We start from the raw sequence: 26,525 nt of genomic DNA, 5'->3' as shown, positions 1-26,525 counted from the left end.
TATTCAGTGTTGCACTGAAGTTTTTAAATGGTTTAGTCCCAGGTGGAGGAAGGAGAAAGAAAGAGGAGCTGAATAAACACTACATGTATTGAGAGATACCCATTGGGTGGGGGGTGTGTATTACCCATGTGAATGGGTTGGTCAGAACCACTGGTTTGAAAGAGGGGCTCTAGAAATCTTTTGTACTAGAATCAAGTTCTCGTATATGAACGTCTGAGAAAATTGCTTTTTATAATTAGGAGTATATTATCTGTCACTGTGACATGAGGTGACTGCTTAGAAGTCAGCTTTAAACAAATGCTAACCTGAACTTGAAAATTTCTTTATCTATTGAGATCTAAGTTATTGAGATTAACATACAGAGACATGAAAAGTTCTGATTAAACAGTGCTGGCTTCTGGGATCCACTGTCTACAATATCTATCAGAGCTGAGGTATAAGGCACAAAAATTGTGGGAAACTCTTCTTACAGAAAACTGTTCCCATTAACTGTTCACATCTCTCCTGTTAACTGCTTTCAGAAATACAGTTCTCTGTCGTCTTCAGATACTTACCTAGATGGTTGGGCAACTACTAAGTAGTGGATACCATCAGATGCTAAACTCTGAGATTCTTTAAAGCATATAATCAAGAAAGAGACTAAGTGTTAAATATTTGTAGTATCAGATGGGTATCATAAATACAAAGAGAGAACAGTCTGCAGCAAGCAGTTCAAAAGTAGGAGACAGAAGTTTGATCATAAGACAAATGGTTAATCTCTACATCAAGCCCAATATCAGAATAAAGTTTTGTGGGGTTTTTTGGTTTGTTTTTGAGAGAGCGTTTAAAACCCTGGTAGACTTAAATTTTATGCATGTTAAAAGTCCTGGTAATGTGGCTTTTATGGTGGTGAGGTGTTTTGACAGGCTTAGGAAAAAGCAAAGAGTAATTTTTACACCCAGGAAAAATGATGTTAGAAGGCAATAAATACTATGCTAAAGAGTTTTTATGTAAAGGATTGAGACCATTGGAGAAGAGCAGAATTGGCCTAAATTTCCTCCAAGAAGGCTATTCTTGTTTTTATGCTTGAAGTAGATTATAATATGATTATTGCCATCTGATACAACTACTGCAGTATTCCCAGTTCTGAATTACAAAATTAATAAAAAGAAATTGGACTTGAAATTTTATAAGAATTGTAATTAGCTGTACATGAGTCCTGAAAATGTAAATAATCTTACATATTCCAGTTTTAGCATGTATTTTTGTACCAAAGGATTGATCTAGTGTGCAGTAGCTCATCTCAGTTATACTGTTCTTACATTGATCATTTCACTTTTTTTAACTAAATGACTCAAAGTATTGGAGGTTGTTCTTATGTGTAGCACACTCCATGGCTATATGCAGAGTGATGAAATACCAAATTACAAATAAGTTTGTTAGAAAGTAAAGCATATAGTGCTGGGAACTTTGTTTTCTTGTGACAGTATTCATTGAAGTAATTAAAAAACATATAAATATTTTTAAAGCCTTTTTTTAAAAGGCAAATCAAATATTAATTTCTTTAAAATTGAACTCTTAAATGTATATGTTTATTTTATTGTTTGTGCTAATTTAAAAATCATGGATAATTTCAAGCATACGCAGAAGTAGTAGTACAGTGAACCCTCATATATACATCATCTAGCGTCAGTATATTTCATCTCATGGCCAATCTGGTTTATTCTGTAAATCCTACTTACTACTCCTTCCCTCAGTTATTTTGAAGATTGTTTTGAAACATATAATTTGTACACGTGTTAGACTTCTACATGGTAGGTAGTACTAATGGGGAAAAATAAATGTTATTAAGTTTGCCTGCTTATTATAAATGATAGAATTAGAGGTTTTAATCATATCATTAATACTGTAATAAATTTCTTTATATATATTTTTTATTGAAGTATAGTTAGTTCACAATGTGTCAATTTCTGATGTACAGCATAATGCTTCAGTCATACATGAATAAACATATATTTGTTTTTATATTCTTTTTCACCATAAGTTACTACAAGATATTGAAGATAGTTCCCTGTGTTATACAGTATAAACTTGTTATCTATTTTATATATATTGGTTAGTATCTGCAAATCTCGAACTCCCAATTTATCCCTTCCCACTCAATAACAGATTTCTTATGTATTTTATAAAACTTACTTAGTGACTTTCCATATGGACATAGTCCTTATTTCTCATCTGATTCCCTGAATGCTTACTAGAGGAACTTTTCAGTTTACTGTCTTTCTTTCAGATTCAACATGACTAAAGATTCAGCTATCTTTGAAATTAGTCATGGTAAATGTTACCTTTCCTAGCATCTGTTTCTAGCAGTTATATTCTCGTTTATTCAGTTAGAGACTTTAAGATGATAGAATAATACTGTACTTTAAGGAGAGTTTACTTTATAAGTGAAATTTTGTCTCTGATAATTTAGAATGCTAAAAGAGCTGTTTTGTTTGCTATTCAGTACCTAATAATGACACTAACTGGTTTTCGAAACCATACAGATTTTCTCAAACCTTTGATAGTTATTTTATGGCTTGTAGTAAATGATAAGGCAGATAACAAATTTTAATACAATGTAATTTTATAGAATTTAAAGGTGGGCTGATCTTAGTCATGATCTAGCTGAACCCTTCTCATTTTCTAAGTAATTTGCTCTAGGCTAATATATTTTAGTGAGATCAATACCTTAGAGTCATAATGGATTTTTTTTTAATGAAAGAGAATAAATATAAATTGGAATAGAAAATAGTGTTCCATTTTAGAGTATTTCATCAGGTTTTTGTTATGTTTACCTGTGTATAGGTGTATTGCATCATGATATGAAATGTATTTATATAACTCAAGGTTCAAAAAGTTCAAAAGCCATTGCCTTTGGCCACTAATTTTTTAAATTGTAAGTATTCAATACCTACGAATTTCTATATTGTTTCTCTAGGCCTGTTGAAGTGATAATGGTCTATAAAAATAAAATAAAGGCCCCAATTTAATGAATTCCAGGATGTGGTTAGAAGAGAGATACATGTATAAACATAATTGTAATATTATGAAGGAATTATTAGTAACATGTGAACAAAATTCTATGAACACGTGGGCTAGAACAATGACCTGTCCCTGGAGAAATTGGAGAGCGTAACATGAAGGATATGATGTTTTGGGGTAATTTTAGAGTGAGAAATTTTATAAGTTGCTTCAGAGAGGTGTTCTCCAGAGAGAAAAGTGTGACGAATACTACCGATAACTAGCTCTAAAATCACTTCCTCCATGAAGCCTTGCCCCCTAATTTCAATTGCCCCATCTCTAGTTCCTCAATCAGGAATTGATCAATCCTTATACCTTTGATTCTCGTAAGCTGTACTTTTCCCATGGCATTTTGTTTGTACTAACTCTTGCTCAGTACTTCTTAGGTGAAGATATAATCAAATGAATTCAAATTACACATGTATAAAACTTGTTATTTCAAAAATGTTTATTGCACAAACCTTATTATAGCATATTAGTTAGAGAACCACTTAACATGCTATATATATTAGAGTCCTCAAAACACAGGGTCTCAAAAATAGTTATTTTTTTTCATTATTAGGTAAGTGAGTGCTTCCCCTTGAGGTTATCCAGGTACTCTGGCTAGTGGGAGCAGCTTGGTTGTCCTTAATATGTGGCTTCTATTATTCCGGTGCTTGGCATTTTCAGCCATCAGGAAGATGGGAATTGGGGGGATTTAAGGCAAACCAGTTCATGTTTAAAGCTGAGATGTAGAAATTTCACATCACTTCTAGCCATATTCCATTGGCCAAAACATGTTCACATGGCCACCCAAGCTGAAAAGAGATACTGGGAAGTCTATAATCTGTATCTGGGTGGGCATGTGCTATTTAAAACTGGAGTGCCAGTTATGTAATAACAAAGAGCAGATAGGAAGTAGATACTGGGTGAGTGAGGAGGGGCAAGTAGACAACATTCATAGGGCACAAACATTAAAGGAGTATTACTAAAGCAAACTTTAAAGTAATGATTCTGATTTTGAACTCAGGAAAAAAAGTCAAAATTTTTTTTATTCTAATAGCTTCTAGTATATATTAGACAATATGCTTTATACCTTTTTTTTTTAATATTCACAGTAATCCTTAAGTATGTTTGTTATTTCTATGTGATAGAAACCTGACACTTATCTAATGAGTGTACATATATAAGTATAACGAGAAGAAAGGGTTGGAGGCTAGAAGAAAGTAAGTCAGGGTTGACCCTCAGAACATCAAGTTAGTCCTGAGTTTTCCCACAAGTGTCTGTCAAAAAATTCTTTCAAAAACTCCCTCAAAGAAGTCCTTTTTAATGGCATTGACAATTAAGCAGTAGTTAAGGAAGGGATCAAGAAATAAAATGAGAACTTAGTGTAGTGTGCTTGTTCTTTAGAGTAGTAAATACAGTTCTTTGATTATGTATTTATTACTGTATTTGTCAGGCACACAATCCTCTATTGTAATATATCTGTGGAAAATTAGTTTACCATCTATCAGAGTATCCTATAACATTTCTTCTTCTCCCTAGAGGCTAAATTCGTCTAAATTCTACCAGTTAAAAAAAAATAGGAAAGAAAAAGGAGGGAAATAGGATATATTAGAAAGTAAATCCTTATATACTAAGAATAAAAGTAAATAAATGAATAAATTATATAATAGAGTTAGGATGAAATCATTGGTCTAAGCCTTTGATATAGGTAGTCTAATTACATATGGTGTTTAATGCAGTCTTTTTTTTTTTCTTCTGTGTTAGTCCTTTTGTTCTGAGATGTTTTCTTCATTCCTTCTCAGTACTTCTACACCCACTTCAGTATGACTTTCTTTTGTTTTTCTTTTTAACATTTTTTTATTGAATTATAGTCAGTATGACTTTGTTTTGACTTTAATCTGTTTCAGGATTTTTTAGGGCCAGTTTCTTCTATTGGTGATCTGGTTGGTGTTAAGGAAAGCAGCTGCTCATTGCTACTTTCTTAGGTCATTCATTATTTTACTCATTCTTCCTCTATATCCCATTGCAGACTAGTTTCCAATTCCTGAGATAAAAAGCATATTTTTCCTCATAATCTAGAAGAATCTTTGTTTATTCATTTGAGAATACATCATTCTCAAGTACCCATTATATTTATTAGTGTTTTTTTTAGTTCAGAGGACTGATTTGAGTGGAGAGTTAAGTATAAAGAAAGGTATTGCGATTCTGTCATAATGCTGTGCTGAGTGAACAAAGACTTTCACTCCAAAGCACTTTCTACCCACAAACACATCTGTTCTTAGAAACAATGGTCAGTACATATACTGTAAACTAAGGAAAAAGTGTGCAATAATTGCATTTATGTATTTACATGCAATATAATGTATATGTGCAATCAAACTGTAATAATTCTACCTAATAAACCTGAAAAAGAAAAAAAAGCAAGTTAAAAATAAAATGATTTGAGATTAAAAAAAAAGAAAGAAAATACTAAATAATACAGAGCAAAGGGGAAAAATGTAGGTGCACAGCTGAACTTTAGAGGAAACTTTCATGTGCCAGGAACAGAAGGGAACTTAAAGAGCAGTAAGGAGCACCTAGTAAGTTCTGAGCAAACATGGCAACACAGAGGGGATTTGAAAGGATACAGGCCCTCTAGACAGGAGGCTGAGGTTGATGTTGGAACTAATTTGAATACAGAATTAAGTTTCCTTAAAGCTGGGACCCTGGAAGGGTTGTCTCCTCTGAAAATGGTCCATAAAACTCCTTGTATGTGCCTTCAAGGATTTTTTTTGTTGTTGTGAGGATAAAATGGAATATAGTATCAAAGTATTTTGAAAGCTATGGAGATATTAAAACATTTGTCTTAATTAGAGTATAAATAAGAAAAAGTACTATAAGGGCCAAACAGCTAAAATAAATGAATGAAACTGTCCAGGTATAAGACATCTGTTTAGGGGAGGTGACTAGTGAATTGGAGAGCATATACATCATCGAAAGGAACCAGTGCTACTAAGAATAGACAGTTGTGACTCTATGGGAAGTGGGTCTAGTGTTTTCAGATCCTCTTCAAAGAAAAACTTCTTAAAATTATTTTTCCCAAAGCAATTTTCATTTAGATGATTTGGAGGATGAAAAAACCCAAATGAAGAAAAGGAGAGTCAGAGAAACCAGGAGTAAAAATAAGAAAATTCCTGTGAAAGACTTTGGCTTATGATGTTTTTAAATGAAAAGTAATGAGGAGGTACTATTCACAAATATATTTTCAGAGTGTATCTACAGGTAGGTGGGATGAGGATTAGCACATTTTCCAGGTACAGAGAGCTGCTTTATATCAAGGCTGTGAGGTGAGGAAGCATGGCAAATTTAAGGGCTGAAGGAAGTCAGTGAGACTAGGGTACAGAATAGAGATAAGAAAGTAGTTTTAAGATAAATCAGAGAGGTAGGCAGAAAGCAGAGTTTAGTCATTTTATGCTAAGAGCAGAGGTAAGCCGTTAAACCCCGCAAGGTGCTGGCTTCACCATGTGATATGGGACTGGGCCCAGGCATATGTAATTGAAAAATTGGAGCGGAATGATCATCTTGATGTTGGTTAGAGTTTGAGAAGCATTTCTCTAAGCTGATCCCTAGATACAGAATTGTAACATTTTAGTTACGTGGAACTCATAAGGAAGTAGTAAACCACTGATGATAGCTGCACTAAAGCTCCTAAAAACTTAACTTGGAAAAAAAACAATTTAAAAATGGATTTAATGTCTTTCTTACTGAACAGAATATTAATTTTTTGTGGTCATTCAAGTTATTAAGAACATTGACTTATCATAACCTTGGGAATATTAGAAAAGCATATTGGCTTTTATACTAAAAGAACCTATGCAAATGTGAATTTTAAGCGCTCTTCCTACTGTCAGACAGCTGGAAATTTTCAAGGCAAATCTGAAAGGACCAAAAAAGGGAGCATCTCCTAGCTGAATCAGCCCTTATTGAATAGCCTTCTGGGAAGTACAACCCAACATTTCTGCATATGTCTCATTTGTCAGAACTTTAATAGCCACACATAGCTACAGGGAGTTTGTGCTGTGCGCTTTTTTTATACAGGGTGGACCGTAACACTGGGATTTCTGTTACTAAGGAGAACAAGGTGACATTCTGAGTTCAGAGACTGGCAGTTTCTGAGGCGGCTGTTCTATTACAGTTGGTCTTTGATTTCCCTTCCTTAGTATTTTTACATTTTTATGTTTCTTTCTTTTTTTTTATCAAGACCTTTATTAACAGGTGCTTGCAGTTTGTTGACTTTTTTTTTGAAAAAGTCAAGCTGTAAACTTTTATTACAAATTAAAAATGAGGTTCTTAAAAATCTCAGCTTGACCAGATATGAACCAATTTAAAAACCTTTAAAGGTGTATTGAGAAAAACCAGGCTTTTTTTTTTTTTTAAACACGTTTGTTGTTACCAAAAAGAGACATCTTTAGGTAAAAATAATAAAAACCCCATGCTGCATAGATAATGCAGATAGTTCTAGTTATCTGGTCAACAGGCAAAAAGCAAGCACTTAAGGTCTTCAGCTTCAATCTTTTGTTCATTTCTTATTGCTGGAATTTCATATTCATTTCTTCTTGTTGGATGACTAAACCGGATGATGGTAGAGATGGTAAGCCGGCATTTACTCAGCCCCGCCCTGCTCAGCCTCAGGAGTCGACGAATTCTCAGCTGGTGGATCAGCTGCTTTTGTCTCTTTGCCATCTTGTAGCTTAGGGTTTTCTGGGTATCTGCGTCGGTAATTGAAGTTGCGGCGGTACCGACATTGAGGTGGCTGCTGACCCTGGGTCTCATCTCCTTGATTTTCCTTATCTTCTTCATTGCCATCCTCTCTGGGCTGTCTTTGGCGAGGAGGGCCCCCGCAGAGTCGTGGTCTATAACCCCGATACATATTCTGCCTCACTGGTCTACCTTGTTCTCCTGCACGCTGGTTGTCAGCACCCTCCATCACTTCTCCCTGCACAGGAGGGTTGGAATACTGTGGTCGACGCCCACAGGGCCTCTGCATGTAGTAAGGTGGGAACCTCCGCCTGCGGTAGAGCCGGCTCTGCTGGGCCTAGCCTTCGGGAGCGCGTTCTGATCCCTCATTCTTTTCCCCACTCTCACCATTCTGGTAGTTCTGCTGGTAATTGCGTGGAGGACCCCTGCGACGTCTATAGCGTCTGTAATGGTTACGGTCTGCTGCGTATTTACTGCCTTGCACTGGAACTCCACCATGGCCTGTAATATTTGCTGCCTCTGCACCCTTTTCTCCTTCAACAACATTAAGCTCCACAGTCTCTCCATCTCCTATACTGCGAAGGTACTTCCTGGGGTTATTCTTCTTTATGGCAGTCTGGTGTACAAATACATCTTCCTTGGTGTCATTCCTGTTGATGAAGCCATATCCGTTTCTTACATTGAACCATTTTACTGTTCCCAAAACCTTCGTTGCGATGATCTTGTCCCCGCCGGCAGGCACCTCCGATGTAAGGCCGCCTGGGCCGCTGCTGCCCTTCGTGCCGGGCTTGGTGTCAGCAGCGTTGAGGGCAGGGGCGGCGGGGGGCTGCTGGGTCTCAGCGTCGCTGCTCATGGTTGTGGTGATGGTGACTGGGGCTGGCTGCGGCAGCTGCGGCTCCTACCGGGGTGTGATGGTAACTAGGCCGGCGGCGGCGGTGGGGCTGCTCAGGGCTCTCTGGGGTCTGCTCTCCGCTCCCACTACCGATCGAACTCCTTTCTATGTTTCTTAAGGCAAAGCTTTATGTAGTTCTTACATATTTAGTTTGGCCATTTTATTGACTGATTTTAGGTACTTTATTTTTCATACCACTGAATGTTTACTTACTTGCTTGTTTCATATGCATTTGAGATCAGCGGCTTTAAAATTTTCTCATTTTTGTACGTTTTACTACCTGCATATGAGATTTCACTATTTTAAATATTTGTGACAAAAGCTGTGGTATTGGAAAAATTTCGTTTATTAAAATTTTAATTTTGAAGTAATTTGAAATTACAGAAAAGTTGCAGGAATAGTACCAATAACTTTGCCCAGATGTACTAATTTTTACCTTTTTGCCACATTTCCTTTTTATTCTATGTATATATACGCACGTGATATGTGTGTAGTACATATTTATTTTTCCTGAATTATTGAGAGTAAGTTGCAAAAATCATGCCCCCTTTTGTGTTAATACTTAAGTTTATATTTTCTAAGAACAAAGGAATTCCCTTACGTAAGCCCTGTATAGTTACTAAGTTCAGGAAATTTTACATTAATGTAAAACTTTAATCTTTAGTCTATTCCGGTTTGGTCAGTCATCCCAGTCATCTTTCAGTACAGGGTTCAGTTTAAAATTAAATACTGGATTTGGTTGTCATGTCTCTTTAATCTCCTTTAATCTGAAACATTTCCTCTTTCTATGTCTTTCATGACAAGCATTTTAAAGGCCATAGGCTAGTTATTTTATTGAATATATTTTTAATATACTTTTTCTGTTTCTTTTCTTTCTTTTGGGGGGGGGGAGTATTTTTGTTTATTTTTTGGCAGGAAAGGGTAGTTAGGTTTATTCATTTATTTTCTAATGGAGGTACTGGGGATTGAACCCAGGACCTTGTGCATGCTAGGCAGGCCCTCTACCACTGAGCCATCCCCTCCCTAAATATATTTCTTAATTTAGGTTTGTCTTATGTTTTTTTATGATTTGATCCAATTTATGCATCCCCTACACTCTGCATCCCCTTGCTGGAGGACTGTGTGAGTGATGATAATGCCTTTCACAAAGGTATCAAATTGAGAGGCTCATAATGTCTGTCTGTCCCTATTGGTGTTATTAGTTTTGATTGCCAGGATAGGGTGATTGTCTGTTTTTTCTACTGCAGTTTCTAATTTACCTATTTCAGCTAATAAGCAATTCATGAGAAGATGCTTTGAGACTGTGCAGATAATCTTACTCACCAAAGTTTCCCACTTGATTTAGCATCTTATGGTGATTTTTATTTGAACCAATATTTTCTATGATGATTGCAAAATGGTAATTTTCTAACACTACTACCCTGTTCACAATTACTGGTTGACATTCAGAATTCTATCAGAGCCCTCCTATGAAGTCTGTCTGTCTTTCCTACCTGCCTTCCTATCATCAGCATGGACTTGAGGATTCCTGTTTTATTTACTGGGTAATAATCTCTTATTGTCTGTTTTGATACTCAAATCAGATTTGGCCAGTGGAAGCCCATTCAAGTTGACTTTTATATAAAGTTTTGTTTTTCTTCATTTTTTGTTTTTTAAGTATTTTGTTCTTTGGCACAGCAAGCTTGTTTAGGTTCATCTTGCACCTTCCTTGACCCAGCTTCGAATTTGCCATTTCTTTTTCTTTTCTTTTTTTTAATGTATATGTATTTTATCAAAGTATAGTCTACAATATGTCAATTTCTATGTGTGCAGCATAATGCTTGTCATACATGAACATACATATATTCATTTTCATATTCTTTTTCACCATAAGTTACTTCAAGATACTGAATATAGTTCCCTGTGCTATGCTGTATATAATCTGCCATTTCTCAAGGGACTCCTAGTTTACTTAAGTGTGGATTTGTTTTTAGAAATCAAGATCTGGGTGCTAGGTGATAATAAATTTAAAACTTGAAAGGGATATATACATGGGTTGATAAATAGCAAATCAGAAGATACACTGCCATAAATACAAAAAGATACATGCAGTGGACCATTTTTTGTGTTACTGTTTGTGTATCAAAAGACTGGAAACAGCATATTTATCTTTGAGGGACAGGTTGAAATTGTGATATATCTATCAAATGGGGTATATGTAGTTGCATAAAGGAATGGGAAATATATCTATTCCTGCAGTGCTGTGGAATGATCTCCAGGATACAATGTGTGTATAACTCGGCATCATTTATATAAAACTGTAAATATGTGAGTAATCATTTGTGAATATAAACATACTCTTATTCATAATTTGCTTATATTAAAAAAGGGAAAATAAATGAAAAACTTAAAAAAAATTACTGTAGAGGGAGAGAGGACATGGTATAGAGAAAACAAGGATGGAAGCTGGATTTTTACTATAACTTTTGAGCTCTCAAGTTGGATCCGAGTAAATAATAAACCAACGTTAAATCAAAGTGAATAAAAAGCAGTCCCTAAAAATGAAAGCAAATTATGCTAATTAAACCAAATTGGTGGCCATGCAGAAATGAATTAGTTTCGTTGACTCAAAGCAATAATTTGATTGGGGGGCTGAGTATTCCTGAAGGCCAAAAAGAATTTAAAGAAATCTTAACATTTAGTAATCATATAATAATGGTATTGTTACTGTGAAACTAGAATGTATATTCTAAGATACAGCAAGTAAAATAAATGAAATGCCTGAATTACTTCAGTCTGAGGTGAGAAGTACACAAGATGAGCCTGGTTCATCTTGTCAGACCAGAAAGAGAGGAAACTATCAAAGATGACTTGAGGTCATATCAGAAGGATTCAGGAATTAAGAAAGGGTTTTCTGCTCACTTAAGATGGGACGATTTGGACAAATTATCAACGATAATAGACTGTTAAAACTGATAATTTCAAATCCATGGATTCATAATGAGACTTAGAAAATTACCGGTCTACTTTGAAAGGCTGCTAGGAATTTAACTCATTTTGAAAGCTGGAAAATAAGGAGAAGAAATGAAATCCCTCTCAGATATGAACTGTATACCTTAAGGTTAACAAATATGATGAGAGAAAGTTTCTCTTTATAAAAATACTCCACCTATTAGTGAAGAAATGATATATTCGGTAAATAATGATATAATATCACTATTTTACTGCCTCTGAATATACAGTAGATGAAGCCATATGATCAATTACAACATTATATATAGGGCTGAAAACATTACGTATAGGGCTTATGAGGAACTGTATAATGGAAAGATAAAGCTGAACGTAACTGAACACACAGATTGAACTTAACCTCATGCAAAAGGAGACAACCAAACATTGTTTCTTCCATTAGAAGCCCACAACTCTTAAAAAACATTCTTGCCTAGAAAAACTGAACTTAAATCTGAGCCTCTAGATCTAACAGTTTACAAGAAATACAAGAGAAAGAAAAAAATATGTTAAATAATACCACAGGGGTACAGTCAGCAAAATCTGGAAAGCCGGAAGAGTCTACAGAAAAAATTACCTAATTCTTCCACAAGATAAATTGCAAGAGAAAAAAAAAGGGAGAAGAATCTGTCAGATTAATGAAAAAGACAAGAAAAATGTGACTCAAGTGCAATGTGTGAACCTTTTTTGGATTCCCATTCATAGGCAATGAAGAAACAAAATCAACTAAAGGGATAAACTGAAGTGGGTATTTAATATTTACTTTAATATTTAATTTTAAGGAGTAAGTGATTTTTTACAAGTATGATACTAGTATTGTTGATGTTTAAAAATATTTTGTTACTTGTTTTACATGAGTACTGAAATGAAATGTTTATGGATGAAATTTTAATATGTTTGAGACTGTATGTGTGGGAAGCTGAATTATTTAAAACAAGATTGGTACGAGTTGATAATTGTGAAGCTGGTTGATAGATTATATATAGTTATTTGTTATATTGTTCTCTTGTTTTTGTTTGAAATTGAATATAAAAACAAACTTGAAAAGAAACTAATTTCAATTGTATTTATGTTTTAAATATGGTATTTCTACTTAATTTACCTTAAGAAAACTATAATTTTATCAAAATACCCATAAACATGATGGTGGGTTTTCTTTTGTAAGTTGAGAAAGATGAGGAAAAGAGTTCAGTGTTTTTAATAATCTACCACCTTATTACTTTTGTACTAGTGGGATTTAATATACTTAACAAGGATAACTCTTTTAAGTGCTATACAGATACTTAACGTTGTATAAAAAATCAGTGGTATCGGTTACTACCTAAATAAAATGTTATTTAGGGGTTAGAAATATTTCTTATAGCCAAACTATATTTGTGAATTTAAGGATCTGTATCCATGGATATCTTTGATTTGTTTGCTTGTGTATATATCCATCCACACATCAGGCATATACATTGAGTTCATTTAATGCTCACCATTTAAAGAACAAGTAAAAATCCCAACATTCTAGGAACATGTGGTGGAATAACAAAGGTAGGTTACCAAAAAAAAAAAAAAGAAAAAGAAAACAGAAAACTACAGTGATTATTACATAGTATGCTTGCAGCCAAGATAGTTATAGGTACAGGATGTTGTGGAAATGCTGAGGGAAGTACCCCTGATATAATTTGGGGTAGATTTAATGTTGGAGTCAGGGGAGATGGGTTGAAAGAAAAAAAAAAGAGAAGTAATTATACAAAAGCAGGAAGTGGAAAGAGAAACTCTCAGAGAATTACAAGTAGTTTACCACCCCTAGAATTAAGAGTTTAAGTGGGAAACTGGCTAGAGATAGGTTGGAAGAGACAAATTTCTGAAGGACCTCATAGGTGTCCAAACTTTGTTACAGAAACACTGAAGACTTACAAAAAGAAAGTTAGGCCATGTTAGATTTTCATTCTAGAAAAAACATGCAGCAGTGGGCTGACATAGAATAATCCTAATACCTAAGGTAAAGACATTTTAATAATAAACCCTCTTATGCCATTAGAGTAGCCTAGACTCAGGCTGTTTGCGTTTATCTCTGGCCAGACTACTTCTTTCTAAAGAGCCTGAAAAGAAAGATTCCTACATTCACTTAAGAATTCTGATTTAGTAACAAGGAATTTTGACTAGCTGTTCATCTGGAACGACTAATCAACATACAGTTAAGAAGGCACATGATAGCCCTCCAAATCCAATCATTCATCCATCTACTTTTCGAGTATTTATTGAACACCTGCCTGTGTAAGGTACTCTGGAAAATAAAAACAGTACCTCAAGAACCTTATAAGCAGTTAAAGTGAAGCCCTTCTGCTTAATTCTTCTTTCTTAAAGGATTATTAACATCTTCACTTTCTTCTAAGTGTTCCCCAGTTACTGTACCAAACTTGTTTATATCTTCATCACTCCCCATATCCCTGGACCAGTTACCTTAAACATAGCACATCATGGTATTTATTGGTTGACACGACTGTCTCTCCATATCAGGTTACAAGTTCTTCAATGGTGAAAGCTTTGTCTCAGTAAGTAAGACTCAGTCTTCCCAGTGCATAACACGCTATAGTTCTCGGTAAAGTTTCTTAAATAAATGGTAGATGTCTTTTACCTAGTGGGTTAAAGGAAAAACAAAATTGTGTGTCAGGAAAAGTATTTTCTCTAATATGGTTGCTCATATTTCAAGGAACCTAAGTAAAATACAGCAATTTTTGTTTTTGTTTCTTAATTAAAAGGCACTATGCTGTTTTTGAACCTTGTGACTAGTGGGTAGAAACTGTTGGAAAAATGATCTTGACATCATAGACTTTAAGAGGCAAATTTTTGTTTCTGTGAAGAAAAACATTCCACTAGATTCCCAGATTTTAAAAATAGACGTTTGTTCACACTTTAAGCATTTTAATTTATATCTAAGTTTTGGAATCAGAAGTCTTCTTGCAGACTTTTGTGTCTGTTTCCATGTAGAAACTATTAACTCCTTGCTCTTGAAAAGGAGAAATTACTTTTAGAAAGGGGTTACTTTTTAGTATTGCAGTCTGTTTTCTTGGAGTAATACCTCCATCTGGTGGTATTTCTTAAAATTACAGCAGAGGACCTGAAGCTTGAGTTTTGTTGTATAGAAATAAACTACGTTACCTGTTGTTTGTCATAGAGCTGGATGAAATTACATCAAAAGCTTAGTGTACCATGTATTTAAAAAACTTAATGCCCTGGTTTTCAACAATTCAAATGTAAACACTATGGGAACAGATGGCCCTCAGGATTACACAATCAATCATTTAGACCAGACTATTTCTGGTCTACCTTGGAGTGAAAATTAGTACTGGAGAGAGTTAGTTTCTCAGCTAACTATTTATTGCTTTCACGTGTGTGTGTATAGCAGCTAGGAATGATTGTGAAAAGTTGCTATTTCAAATTTATAACTGAGGAACCATAACAGATTCAATATAATTTTCTGAGAAGCACTTACTGATCTTCTTTTTTAGTAAATTGTATTTTATCATCGCTCAGTTATAATATGCAACATTCCTCTGGGATGGTGATAGAAAATAGATGTAAACTTGAAAACAAGTTGAAACTACAAATAAATTTGTATTCTACCTTTTACTATGAGGATATTTAACATTTAACCTTTTCTTCACACAATTTCTACTTTAGCCTTTTAAGAATAGGGATTCTGACTTAGACCTCTTGTCATCCCAAGTTTCTAGATCAAGATTCTGTGCTTGGTAGGTTTTGTTCATTATCTTGGAGGAAGATTGTGATCTGATTGCTTATGTTTTAGCCAAAACTGTACTAAGTCTTTTAAGTTTGTCCATTATTACTGATTAACATTAATTTCTTTTTCTTTTTTTTTTTTTTTTTTGGCTGTAGAAAGCTAAAATAAGAAATAAAGTTTGATGATTTGAGCTTTCTGCTGACTTAAGAAAACTAAATTTTTAATGAATTTTCTTTGAAATCTGTTTATTTTCAAATTGTAGCCAGTCGGATGATGATTCTGGGTCAGCTTCAGGCTCTGGATCTGGTTCGAGTTCTGGAAGCAGTAGTGATGGAAGCAGTAGCCAGTCAGGTAGCAGTGACTCTGACTCTGGATCTGAATCTGGCAGTCAGTCAGAGTCTGAGTCAGACACTTCCCGAGAAAACAAAGTTCAAGCAAAACCACCGAAAGTTGATGGAGCTGAGGTAATAAAGTATCCAATGAAAGGTAGATTTCTTGTATTACTTTGGGAAAATTTATAGCATTGGTTTAGAGCATTCTGAATCTAGATTTTAGAAAATGTTAATTTTAAACATTAAAATACACTTTCAGTGATTCTCAAATTGTGGTTAAATATCTGTGGACTAATTGTTTTGGAAGAAGAGCAGTCTGTAATTATAAAACAAGTACAGAATAAACACACACACAAGTACAACTGTCTTTTTGGGGGGCTGGGGGGTAGGTAATTAGGTTTATCTATTTATTTTTAGAGGAGAAACTGGGGATTGAACCCAGGACGTCATGCACACTAAACACATGCTCTACCACTTGAGCTATACCTTCCCCCACAACTTTCTCTTTAGAGGCAGAAATTGTTTCGTAAATATTTAGTATCTTACGGAAAAAAATTAAAGGCTTTGTGGTTTTTTTGTCAGTCTTACAGTATCTAATCTCTGTCAAGATCTTCAAAAGAGATACTTTATTGCTAATAGAGGAATTTAATAGAACTCTTCTTCCTTGAAGATACATAGTGCAAGTAGGCTGTTTGATAAAAGCTACTATAAGATTTACTAGAACTTGTCTGTACTTCAGAGTAGGGTTACTTAGAGTACCAGTCATGATAAGATGCTTGGGCCAGAATATAAATGAACATTCAGCTTCCTTCATGGAGGAAATCTTGTACCAACAACAAAAAAAAGTCAGCTGAACTCAAACTGTGCATAGTTACATAGCTGATTTGCATCCTGACTCAAGTTCTTCATCTTCACCTCACAGCAATTAAAAAATAGCCACACTTAGAGTAGCACTGGTGTTGCACATTGGTTTTGAGAATAGTAGTCTTGGACAGCAAAGAGCATATTGATTAATATTGTCTGTCTGTGAAACTCAGCACAACATAAAGTATTTATATACAATGAAAGCTCAGCATTTTATTTTAATTGTATTGCAGTAATACTGTATTTCATATAATGTGAGTAAAGAATACAGTGTTAACTTACTAGGAGGCATAGGAGGCAGTGAAAATGTTGGTGCTGCTTTTCAATAAATTAAAACCTTTTCTCAGAATTTTCTCAGAATTTCATCTTTTATTTATTTATATTTCTATTATAGTTTTGGAAATCTAGCCCTAGTATTCTGGCTGTTCAGAGATCTGCAATGCTCAAGAAGCAGCAGCAGCAGCAGCAGCAGCATCAAGCTTCATCTAATAGTGGATCAGAAGAGGTGAGTTTTCATTGAGAAAGCTGTTAGCTTAAAAGTAGACATGATGCCCAGTCACTTAACTGGGTAGGTATTTATGAAATTATTAGAAACAGTATGGGTTTTGGAACAATAGGAAACAGTTTTATTTAATATGTGTATCAAGACCCTTGAAAGGTGGAATTATTTTTATCCAAATTTCCACTTTTAGGGATTAATCCAAAACAAGCAGTGGAAATTTGTTTGCATTTGCTCATCACAGCAAAACTAGAATTTCTAAACTAAATGTGAATACTAGGGAAATAAACGTACACAAACACAAACATGTATTCACACACATACATGAATGAAGAAATGTACTGTAAAGTCATATTTGTATAGACCATTAATAACAATTCTCTACATGCTTTTAAAAGAATAGGCTTCAGCTATAAACAGTGTAGTTCCTGTGTGCACATGAGTACACGTGCATGTATGTTTGCACAGAAACATTCAGGAAGAACAGCAGGTTTCCTAGACTACCTGAAAGTAGAGTATTCCTTTCCTAAGCCAAAATGGTGTAAAGCAAAGAAGCATTTATGTTAGAACACATCTTACTAATAGATGCACAAAATAAATGGAGATAAAGCACAGATGACCACAGGTGCAGTTCAAAATTATGGCAGCTTGATGCTGAGATGCTGAGTGTAGTTCCCGGGAAAGGAGTTTGAAGGTGCCATTCTCACTGCTCTGCATGTGTGCTACCTCTGTAACAGCTCGCTGCAAAACAAATGCTGAACGCTATTTTTGCCTTTTGTCTGTTTTCGTAGAAGTGAACATTTTCTTCAGGTTTTTTTCATTTAGTGAAAACAGATACTAATGTAGTTTTTTTTTTTTAAAGCAGTGGTGTAAATCTACTTTCAAAAAGTGGGGGATATTTGTATATCAAAAACTGCCTAATGAGGAAGAAAAATATTAAATCAAAATTTGACATACCAACAATTAGGATTCCTTTTTAAGGCTGTACCAGGCAACAATAATGTTCTCCAGAGATGGTAGATTTTAAGATTTTATACAAAATGCTGACATTGTGATGTTTACGTTATTTCACTGGCTGTGTTACAAATTTACGATAAAAATGTTGTTAATTATGTGCTAATTAATGGTATAAATAGAACAACATGGAAAAAAGAGGCTTTACAGTTGTTATTAGCAAGTTAATGCTAAATAGTATATAGCAAGCAAAAATTTATTATAGTTAAATTCGAATCATTAACTAACTTAATTTTTCTTTATAGGATTCCTCTAGCAGTGAAGATTCTGATGACTCATCGAGTGAGATCAAAAGGAAAAAGCATAAAGAGTATGCCATTTTTTCAACTGATCACTTTGATATCAAGAAAATCCTAATGTTTTTGTGTATCTTCCTTTATGAACAGTTATTGCCAAATGTGGACTTTTGTAAATTCTTGTTCATAACATTTATTAGATTAACTTAAATTGTTAATTTCTAGCAGTTATTTTTCTGTAACTACCTGAATTTTTTTATGCCCTTATCTCCTATAACTCCTTTCCCATATACATACATATATATATATTTTTAATGGAGGTACTGGGGATTGAACCCAGGACTTCATGCATGCTAAGCACATGCTCTACCAGTAACCCTCTCCCCATATATTTTTAAACGTCAAAGATCTACTTAGTCACTATATCTCTTGTCTGGTTATTCTGCACTTTCACTTTGTTATCCTAACTTTGGATTTGTTATTTATCCTACTTTATGACTTTATCTTAATGCATCTTTAATGTGAAGATTTATATCTTTTACTAGTTTCTTAGAATTTAGTCATTATATCTCTAGACATTTTCTCTTTCTCATTCCGTAAATCTCTGTTACTATTATTAATAGATATATTTTGTATTTGTCTTATTGGATCATATCTATTGTATATATCTGTTGGATCATCCATCCTATCCTCCATGAATCTTTTTGTATCATGTTTTTTATCCTTTATTGCTATGCTACATTCTGGCTGATTTCTTCAGATCTGTCTTCTTATTTACTAAGTGCATTTTCAACTACTATGTCTCATTAGATGTTTAACTTTTACCCTGAGTTAGGAAGTTCTAAACTCAGCAGGGTGCAAGCAAAGAATGTTTTTAAAAGCAAGAGTCATTTGGGATGATGGACAGATTTGGTTGGATATAAAAAATCATTTTAACTTTTATTGTAAAAATAGAAAATGGAGACTTTCATATATCCTGTCTATTCTACTTCTAATATGCAAACTCTGAAAAAAATTTCAAGATGAAGAATTTGCTTCTCCATTAAATCATAAACCATATTTTATCATATGCTTACTTACGTAACCTTTAATATAGTCGTAATTGGTGCAAGAGATGGAGAGCAACAGTAGGAACAGTAGCTGTGAGACAGGGTGTAATGTATCTATAAGAACTTGACGTGTATTTTCATTTGAAGTTTATATTATAGCAGAATATTAACAGTGCATCCAGTATTTTTTCTTTACATATTGATTGGAGTTAAATAGACTAAAAATAGTAACAAAGGTAAGGTAATCATTGCTGATTGAGATGGACTGATTTTTTTTTTTAACTTTTTTGATTCTATATTTTAAGCTTTGTAATGAACATATGTAGTATTTTAAAAGTTATTTTGAAAGGTATATTAAAAATTGTAGTCTCCAGAAAATAAAAATGAAAGGGATTAGAATCTCATTTTTGAAAGGGCAAGTATAACAATTATACACAATTTTCAGAATTAAATCCTCTGAGTCTTTAAATTAGTATACTGTTTTCATCTGTGGCAGTGTTCAAAATAAGTTTCCTTATTTGCCCTTCATTGAGACATAACTAAATGATTTAACAAAAAACTCTAGAGTTATGGGAGAAATCTATGAAGAACACTTTCCAGCATTTTTCTTACTTTATAAACATTTTAAAATTGGTGAAAGCAATAGTATTTTTTATAGTAACTGGAATATAATTTAGTTTATTTGATTTTTGTATTTTATTGGAAACAAAATTTGTTATAAATATCTTTTATATACTTTACATACAGTGAAGATTGGCAGATGTCTGGGTCGGGATCTCCATCTCAGTCTGGCTCAGATTCAGAATCTGAAGAAGAAAGAGATAAAAGTAGTTGCGATGAAACAGAGTCTGATTACGAGCCAAAAAACAAAGTTAAAAGCAGAAAACCTCAAAATAGGTAAGTATAGTATGTTCCTGGTTTGGTGCTGAAAATTGTTCGTTTTAGAAGGTATTCTTTTTTTTAATTTATAGTTTCTTAAATCTTGTTTTGTGCCAGTGTTTCTGTAAAATACTTCTCATCCTCTGGTCTTCCCTAGATCTAAGTCAAAAAATGGGAGGAAGATTATTGGACAAAAAAAGAGACAGATTGATTCATCTGAGGAGGAGGAGGATGAAGATTATGATAATGATAAAAGAAGTTCTCGTCGCCAAGCAACTGTTAATGTTAGCTATAAGGAAGATGAAGAAATGAAAACAGACTCTGATGATCTACTGGAAGTCTGTGGAGAAGATGTTCCTCAACCTGAGGAAGAGGAGTTTGAAACAATAGAACGATTTATGGATTGTCGAATTGGAAGAAAAGGAGGTAGGTACTCTTTTGTTTATTTATTTATTTTTAAACTTTTTTTTTTTTATTGAGTTATAGTCATTTTACAATGTTGTGTCAAATTCCAGTGTACAGCACAATTTTTCAGTTATACCTGAACATACGTATATTCATTGTCACATTCTCTTTTGCTGTGAGCCACCACAAGATCCTGTATGTATTTCCCTGTGCTACACAGTACAGTCTTGTTTATCTATTCTACATTTTGAAATCCCAGAGGTACTCTTTTAAAAAGCATATTTATTTTTTGGTTGTTTGAATAATATTTACTAGAGTAAATTATTTCTTGAATATTTTGAAAGCCTAGAGGGTAGAATTCTTCTGTTTTACTTATTTGCTATAAAATATTCTTTGTTTGGCTTGAATATTTTCTTCCCAGTAAGTATCCATTTGATCTCACTTTATATATTGCAGATATTAGAAAAATTTTAACCTGTGCATTTGAGTTTTTCTGTTACCATGCATAAATAAGTAATTGCTATTTAGGTATTTTCAATTTGACAAATGGTTTGATTTAAAACATTTTTTCTTTCATCTTAGATATATAGGTTATTTTTTGCTTATCTTGACATGCATTTTTTCCTTTCAGTTTTATTGAGATATAATTGACAGTCAGCACTGTTTTAAGGTGGACAGCATAATGACTTGACTTACATATATTGTGAAATGATTACCACAATAAGTTTAGTTAATATTCATCTCATTAGAGATACAATTTTAAAAAATAAAGAAAATTTCCCTTGTAATGCGAACTTTTAGAATGTATTCTCTTAGCAGCTTTCAGATACACCATACAGCAGTGTTTACTATAATCGTTATGTTGTACATTAACATCCCCAGTACCTACTTATAACTGGAAGCTTATGCCTTTTGACTGCCTTCATCATATTCCCTCTATCTCTAGTAACTACAAATCTGATCTCTCATTCATGAATTCCTCCTTCCCTTCTTCCTCTCATCCCTTCCTCCTTCCTTCCCTTTCTTCCTCTGTTTTCCGTATATTAATTGGGGTCACAGGGCATTTGTCTTTCTCTCACTTATTTCACTTGGCATAGTGACCTCAAGGTCCACTTGTATTGTCACAAATTTGCAGAGTTTCCTCTTTTTTGTGGTTGAATAATATTCCATTGTATATATGTGTATGTATATGCCAGTTTCTTTATCTACTTATCTGTGGGTTAAAACTCAGGCTCTTTCCCTGTCTTAGCTGTTATAAGTAATGCTGCAATGAATATGGGAGTGCAGATGTCCCTTCCACATAATGATTTCAGACATAACTTTTCAAAGATGATTTTAAATATTTTAATTTTCAGTTATCAGTATACCAGTTATCAGTTATAAATTGCTATATGATCTTAGGCGTGCTGCTGTGTTTTGACCTTATTTTTCCTAATTTTAAAACTGAGGAGATTAAATTAGATTACCTTTCTGTTCTAAAATGCTGTTTCTCTTATAAATGTGTAATATCATTTCTCCAAAATTCTTATACCCTATCACCTTCCTTATTTAAAAGAACGTATCTTTTTCTATTTATGTTCTTGAATGTTTGAGTTGAAAGGAGATACTTCTGTAACAGTTTTAAGTAGACTGTATTGTGATTTCCTTTTCAGCTACTGGTGCTACTACAACCATTTATGCAGTTGAAGCAGACGGTGACCCGAATGCAGATTTTGAAAAAAACAAGGAACCAGGAGAGGTCCAGTATTTAATAAAGTGGAAAGGATGGTCACATATCCACAATACTTGGGAGACAGAAGAAACCCTTAAGCAGCAGAATGTTAGAGGAATGAAAAAATTAGATAATTATAAGAAAAAAGATCAGGAAACAAAAAGATGGTAAGTTTTATATTAAAGTTAAAAAGTAATGATGCTTTATTTCTATTTCAGTTTCTTCATTATTCAAACTGGCTCACGTGATAAATGGCACAATGGGAGATTTTGTGCTACAGATGGTATTTGAGGGATGGATTAGTTAGAGGAGATTTTGAAGTCTGTTTCTGGATTAATAATCTTTCAGGTTGAAGAATGCTTCTCCAGAAGATGTGGAATATTATAATTGCCAGCAAGAACTTACAGATGATCTCCATAAGCAGTATCAAATAGTGGAGCGAATAATTGGTTAGTAATAAATTATTCTAATTATATCTTTATCTTTCCATGCTTGAAATAATCTGAAAAAAAGTCTTAAATTTACTGCTTAAACATCAAATACAGTAGCTTGCTCTTACTATAATAATAGAGTGTTGTAAACCAGATGACATATTTTTATTTGTATAGTTTTTACTAAGAATTATTCCTTGTGTAGAATTCAATGTAAAAAAATTATTACCTGATTTATCTCACAGCTCATTCCAATCAGAAGTCAGCAGCTGGCTATCCTGATTATTATTGCAAATGGCAGGGCCTTCCATACTCAGAGTGCAGCTGGGAAGATGGAGCTCTCATTTCCAAAAAGTTTCAAGCATGCATAGATGAGTATTTTAGCAGGAATCAGTCAAAAACTACTCCTTTTAAAGATTGCAAAGTGAGTATTGTTTGCTATTTTTAATTACTGAAAATGTATTTATGTCTCATAAATATTACAAGCCCACATAGAGAGTTGGTTCCTGATTTCAGATAGGCTGAAGGTGAGAACTGCTTGGTTGGTAAGTCTTATGGGAAATGATGTTCCTGTAATTGCTGATATCTTACATGTGGTACTGTCTTAACCTTGGTAAGTGAAACTGTTTCAGAAAGATAATAAATTGGTGGTAGTTGTGGGGAATGGTTTAGGGAGACCAAATAGGGAAAATTCCATGGAAATTAGATGTATATGCTTGACTTAAAATATAGTGAATATTTTCCTTGAAAGTAGGAAAGGAAAAGAGGGATGTCCCCATAAGAAAGTAAACAGGACTACCTTGCCTAATATTGTAAAGTTATTAAGTGATAGTTTCAGGGTCTATGTACTACTAGAATTTGTGTTCTTATTACAAGATGGAATTAAATTCATAATGGTAGTTTAGAAGTCAGAAACCAAATAGGAATTTAAGCCAGTTTTATGGTTTTTTTTCAGGTCAGGCCTGGAACAATGGTTAAATGAATGAATTTAATACAGGTTTTACTTTACATAGGACCCAAGTATTTCAGCAAGCATGTACTTACAGCCGTCATTTTTTGTTCAAAAAAGAGAGCAAAATATGTCATTGGTATATTGTTATAGCAATAGAAAACAGTCTTTGAATCCTCATATATTTTGAATCATGGAATTTCTGAGCTTTATCATTTGAGATGAAATTTCAGAATTTATGGTAAAAGCTGAGATCTTCATCTTTTAATATAATTTCTTGTGTTTAATAATTCTTCATATTAACATTTATTTCTACTAAAGGTATTAAAACAAAGGCCAAGATTTGTAGCCCTGAAGAAGCAGCCGTCCTATATTGGAGGACATGAAGGTTTAGAATTAAGAGATTATCAATTGAATGGTTTAAATTGGCTTGCTCACTCTTGGTGCAAGTAAGTATATTTTGAATTGTCTAAGAGGATAGGATAACAATTTTAAAAATAGAGGATTTGGAAAAGATTTCCACCAATGTAAAAGAAAAGACTCTTTGGCATTTAAAAGCAGGTCTTTGAGGTTCCCACTGTATCAACAAATACTTAGTCAATACTAAGAAGAAAATCCAGCAGAGTTTAACCTTTTGATTTTTGCAGTACTGAAACAAGTTTTCATTGAACTTGAAATCAGAAAATATATATACTTGATTTCACACTAATCCTGGACTGTATTTCTAGTACCCTTTTAGGCTTCTCTCCTATGTCCCTTACTCTGTTCTTGGCAATGTGGGTGACTAGGGTGTAATTTTTTTTTAACTGTACCATAGCTGTAGTTTTATATGGACTCTACCACTTGTAGTAGATAGATTGTGTTCATCTACATAATTGATTATAGATAATACTGTAAATCTTTAAGCTGCTTTTGGCCTAAAATGATAAACTTCTCCCTCTTCTCTTATACAATGGCCTTTACATTTATTTACAGTTAATAAAAATGGCATATTGTCAGTAATGCCTATCAGATTAATTTATTTAACTGCTCATATAAATTTGTATATGGGTTATGTAAAAGGTTTCTTATAAATTGGAATATTGTATACATGCTTTTTGTTTTCAACTTTGTAGAGGAAATAGTTGCATACTTGCTGATGAGATGGGCCTTGGAAAAACAATACAGACGATCTCATTTCTGAACTATTTGTTTCATGAGCACCAATTATACGGACCTTTTCTATTAGTAGTACCCCTCTCCACTCTCACTTCCTGGCAAAGGGAGATTCAGACATGGGCTTCTCAAATGAATGCTGTGGTTTATTTAGGTGACATTAACAGCAGAAACATGGTAAGTTGTTTCTCCACAAATTTAGAAATTTAGATACACTTGTCTTTGAGGGCAAATTTTTAAATTTTTCTTTATAAAGTCTTAGTTTGTAGCATTGAACTTGACACAAAGTACTCCGTACATTATTAACTTAATAAAAATTAATTTTTGGTTTAGTGTTACCTTATGTATATATTTTTTTCCTGTTCTTATGGAAAATTTCAAATAAACGTTAAAGCATACAGAAGAGTATAATAAATCTCCATGTGCATATCTCCAACTTCACAGCTTTAACCATTGCCTGTTTGCTTCATCTGTGCCTCTACATGGTACTTTCCTCTCAATTATTGTAAAGCAAACCTGAGACATATTTCATCAAATAAATGTTATATTATTACATGAGTTAATCATTTGTGTTTTGTCAGACGAGAACTTCCTTCAGTGAGAAATGTGTATTTTAAAATGTGTCTTTTTTAATGGAAGTTTTTGATATGTTATTCTCATTTTATTTATGATAAGTAAGATCACTGTAGCTTGTTGGACTATGTAAAGGATAGTTAAAACTATTTTATTACATAAACATATTATACGTAGTTCTATGTGTATTTTGAATGGATTTTATTTTAGATATTCAATTAAGAGTATTCCTAATGTTTGTCTTAAAATTGTTTTTTAAATTTCTGGATAGATAAGAACTCATGAATGGATGCATCCACAGACCAAACGGTTAAAATTTAATATACTATTAACAACTTACGAAATCTTATTGAAGGATAAGGTGTGTATTATCTGTGTTTTTCTGTTTGGTGTATGTCAGTTTTTCCTTAACTGTACGTTGTAGGTAGGATGAGAAGATAACTTAAATCAAGCAAACTACAGCCTATGGGTCAAATCTGGTTTATTTTTTTTTTTTATGATCCTTGAAGTAAAGGTCACCTTTTCCTTTTTAAAAGTGTTGTTAAACAAACCAAAGAATATGAAAGTAGTTTGGCACAGTGCCTTTTGATTTGTAAGGTCTTTAAAGAGGAGGAAGATACCTCACAGGATTAAGCTACCACTGGGTGAAGCACTGTGCTGAATGCTTTATACCTATTGTCTTATTTAATGCTTCATAGTTACTTTATAATATACTGCTATCTCTATTATAAAGAAAAGTTAAGTTAGGTCAATGAACTTGCCTGAGGTGTTACAACTACTAAGTAGTAGAATCAGATCTGTCTCTGTTTTGTTAGAGACTGACATTTATATGTTGGAGATAATGCAGTTTATTAAAAGTCGTGTGGTAAATTGTAACGATACTTGGAATAAGACACTGTTCCAAAGTTATATTTTCTCCAAATTGACATTAATAGAGGCTTCTACTGAGTTTAGGCTAAAAATGTTTCATAAAATTTTTAAATTATATTACAGAAGTTTTCTTTATTAATGTGTAAGCCAGTGAAAAAAACTTATCACTTGATATTTTGCT

The 26,525-nt window shown here is 33.5% G+C and overlaps 2 protein-coding genes across 5 annotated transcripts in view; one reads left to right on the top strand and one right to left on the bottom strand.

Moving 5' to 3' along the window:
- The window catches only part of CHD1 (chromodomain helicase DNA binding protein 1), a 72,558-nt gene that overhangs the window by 9,626 nt on the left and 36,407 nt on the right, over positions 1-26,525 (top strand). For 3 of the 4 annotated variants that reach the window (XM_031448700.2, XM_031448703.2, XM_064482742.1), the window contains exons 3-13: positions 15,640-15,841; positions 16,968-17,078; positions 18,332-18,396; positions 20,119-20,268; positions 20,408-20,676; positions 22,308-22,533; positions 22,715-22,815; positions 23,043-23,221; positions 24,068-24,195; positions 24,862-25,078; positions 25,746-25,835. In XM_031448700.2, coding sequence (XP_031304560.1) covers positions 15,640-15,841; positions 16,968-17,078; positions 18,332-18,396; positions 20,119-20,268; positions 20,408-20,676; positions 22,308-22,533; positions 22,715-22,815; positions 23,043-23,221; positions 24,068-24,195; positions 24,862-25,078; positions 25,746-25,835 — 1,738 coding nt within the window. Of the gene's footprint in view, positions 1-15,639; positions 15,864-16,967; positions 17,079-18,331; positions 18,397-20,118; positions 20,269-20,407; positions 20,677-22,307; positions 22,534-22,714; positions 22,816-23,042; positions 23,222-24,067; positions 24,196-24,861; positions 25,079-25,745; positions 25,836-26,525 lie in introns of those variants that run through there. The other variant, XM_031448704.2, reaches the window with a different exon arrangement.
- On the bottom strand, positions 7,344-8,749 carry LOC105103228 (Y-box-binding protein 1-like). The gene is given in 1 exon segment (XM_064482730.1): positions 7,344-8,749. A coding segment is annotated over 1 exon segment (948 nt). The 5' UTR covers positions 8,618-8,749; the 3' UTR covers positions 7,344-7,669.

This window comes from Camelus dromedarius, chromosome 3 (assembly GCF_036321535.1).
Source record: "Camelus dromedarius isolate mCamDro1 chromosome 3, mCamDro1.pat, whole genome shotgun sequence".
Taxonomy (NCBI): Eukaryota; Metazoa; Chordata; class Mammalia; order Artiodactyla; family Camelidae; genus Camelus; species Camelus dromedarius.
This window is presented reverse-complemented; position numbering and strand designations above follow the sequence as displayed.